Source organism: Phytophthora infestans, genomic scaffold (assembly GCF_000142945.1).
Source record: "Phytophthora infestans T30-4 supercont1.111 genomic scaffold, whole genome shotgun sequence".
NCBI classification, from domain to species: domain Eukaryota; phylum Oomycota; class Peronosporomycetes; order Peronosporales; family Peronosporaceae; genus Phytophthora; species Phytophthora infestans.
The window spans coordinates 171,386-174,031 of record NW_003303648.1 but is presented as its reverse complement, the minus strand read 5'-3'; the positions used below and the strand labels follow the sequence as shown (position 1 = coordinate 174,031).

The following is a 2,646-nucleotide window of genomic DNA, read 5'->3' as shown; positions in this document are numbered from 1 at the left end:
GGGGTCCGCCTCTCCGCTGTAAGCGGAGTAGGTCGCCTTATGCCAGTAAGGCATAAAGCAGGGCGTGTGGATTGAGACAGCCGTCGTCAATGTCATGGGGTGTCGTTAGGTACTTCTAGTAGGTTAAGTGACAACCATGTTCCACAAAAAAATAGATTCTGGGAATGTCGCCCCAGATTTAGGTCTGCAGAAATCGCTCCAGTTTTGACAATAATAAAATGATTTTTCAAAAATTGTCGTAAAAAGCGAGTCCACGTGTTATTTTGAAAGTGAGTGGGTTTAAATGCTAACCTTTATTAAACCGCAATGTTAATGAAATTCACGAGGTTCCTGAATCAATGTATCCTCTACAAAATGGTTAAAGCGCGTGATTGAGCTTTCCCAAGCCGCAACGCCCATATCAATAAAACTTCGTGGTACACTTCGAACACCGAGGGCGTAGGCGTCGTGACTTGCTGTTGACTGTCGATGCGATTGTATCACCGTCGTTGGGCCGAGATCCGACGCTTTGCCGTGCTGAACAATTAATCGAGTGGTTTCTTGAAACGAAATGGGGATTTCTGCCACTGGTTCAATAAGTCTCTTGAATATAAACACCGATCGATCTTGCTCGATATATTTCCGGCCAACCTTGCGTATAATCACCCGGACGTGAACACTACCCGCAGTGAATGCACTACACAAGCATTGCTGTAGAGTATTCTCGCAGGTGTCGAAGTGCTGTAGCCATAGTTATAAGATAACACGTTAGAGACCACAACTATTTATATAATATTATCAATTACCAAAAAAAAAACAAGTGTACCTGAACAAAGGCAGGTTTGGGGCATTGCGGGTCTTCCCTGGCCATACACCTCCAAACAGCTTTCTCCGTGTCGTGCAAGCAGAATGGAACTGCGTAGCAATTCAAGAATTCCACAAATTTCCCTTCCGCTCTGCTATTCGACGTTGTATTATTTCTTCCAGGACATGGCACCTCATGCATTCCAACTTGTTGGAAAAAGTCGTCCACTCGTGCATACATGTCATCCATCCCCTGTTACAATTCGTGAAACACTGTATCATTGTCCGTCGGCATTGTTACTCCTCCCGTATCCACCCCATATCGTCTGCATAACATGATCGACGATCCCACAATCTGTATTTAAAATAATGAGTTTTTAATAAATATATACTTCAAGTAAGAAATAATTCGTACCTCGTTCCGTAGTCGTCTCTTGAATCCTTTAAGCAATTCATTCGCTTGACGTATTTTCAGTGTCATTTCTTCTATCAGTTTTGTATTCTCTTCTTCGCTTTTTCTCCTTCTCGCTATTTGTCAGCCACATATTTCTTCCCAGCTTAAAGCACGTCGAGAAGCTCCACGTATCAGCGAATCCAGCTGCTTATTAGCACGAAGCGACTGCGTTTCATCCGCATTGTGTGCTTAAGTTGCTGCAAATCTGCACTCAGGTGCTTCTCCGCCTTCCGCAGCATCAGCAGCTCATCCCGATGCTGAAGACGCCATGAACTGCGCTTCGACACACGCTGCGGACTATCTGAAGACTTGACCATTTCGGACGCGATGGCGTCCCCGTTTTCCGCCATATCGCAGCCCTCTAGTAGCGACAGGATGGCGGCCTCATCCAGTCCGAAGGTCTGCGCCATGGTCTTTTCGGAAACTGATCCGCACACTAAAAATGGATCCTTTGGTGTCTTGAGTTGCGGGAAGCACGGACTAATTTCAGGCAACTTATGCCGCGGAAGTCGTTGGCGACGGATGTGCCGGATACCGGAATTAACCCTTTCGTCACCCCCATTCATTTCTATATTAAGCCTTACATACTTTAATCAAGTTAAACTTTCAAAACGGTACATCATGTAGGGTTTTAGTATATCAATTGCGAAGGGGTTTTGCGAGCTTATTAATCGCATTTGAGAGGGTTTAATCAAAACAGTACATAATGTATGGTTCAGATTGCTGCAATATGATTTGCTGAAAATAATTGACGGCACTGATGATTCGTCGAAAACACACGAAAATCTTCCTTCTATCCCAACATTGGCACAAGGTGCAGTACCGTGAATGACAGCCTTGCCACAGTGGAAGAAGGTGGCGATGCTCCATGGAGGCAGAGTGGATCTCGGAGGTCCAATTTGGACCTCACTTCTGAAAAGCTGCGAGCTAGAGGAGTTAGGAACTGAGCGCAGAGATGGCTGAGCGGGCTTCAAAGCGTCAGCGCAGGTCTCAAGCCAGCAACACACCACAGCTTTCTCGAGGTGTGGCACTTGTATAGTCACTAGACTATAGACTACGGGTAGCAGGTGATAACATGTTTGTTTCTTATTTTATGCAACAGATAATTCTGTGAATTTCAAGGACGTTTGGAAAGTGTTACGCCGTGTGGGATGGTCCTATAAACCCTCGTCGAGTAGAAGTTTGGATTTGCGCTATCGCTACGTTCGTCCTGGAGGCAACCCAAATGGAATAAATGGTCAAGACTATTTCTTGGGGGAAGAAGCACTTGTTGGGTACTTCAACAGTGCGTATGCAGATGAAGCACCTTACGTGAAAACTGGTAACTCGGTCGGAGTATTGCATAGTGCTAATGTAGGTACGAAGAGCAGTGCGATTGATGAGCTTGATGCCCTACAAGTTGGTGCGAA

At 45.4% G+C, this 2,646-nt stretch overlaps 2 protein-coding genes across 2 annotated transcripts; both read right to left on the bottom strand.

The window, feature by feature from the left end:
* Positions 1–258: 258 nt before the first annotated feature.
* On the bottom strand, positions 259–1,033 carry PITG_19710 (uncharacterized protein; the record flags this gene model as incomplete). Its single annotated transcript, XM_002895992.1, has 2 exons — positions 259–720; positions 806–1,033. The coding sequence occupies 2 exons, from the start codon at positions 1,031–1,033 to the stop codon at positions 310–312; spliced, it is 639 nt and encodes a 212-aa protein (XP_002896038.1).
* A 335-nt stretch (positions 1,034–1,368) lies between these two features.
* Positions 1,369–1,647, bottom strand: PITG_19709 (uncharacterized protein; the record flags this gene model as incomplete). The annotated part of the gene is made up of 1 exon (XM_002895991.1): positions 1,369–1,647. The coding sequence occupies one exon, from the start codon at positions 1,645–1,647 to the stop codon at positions 1,369–1,371; it is 279 nt and encodes a 92-aa protein (XP_002896037.1).
* Between the last annotated feature and the right edge of the window lie 999 nt (positions 1,648–2,646).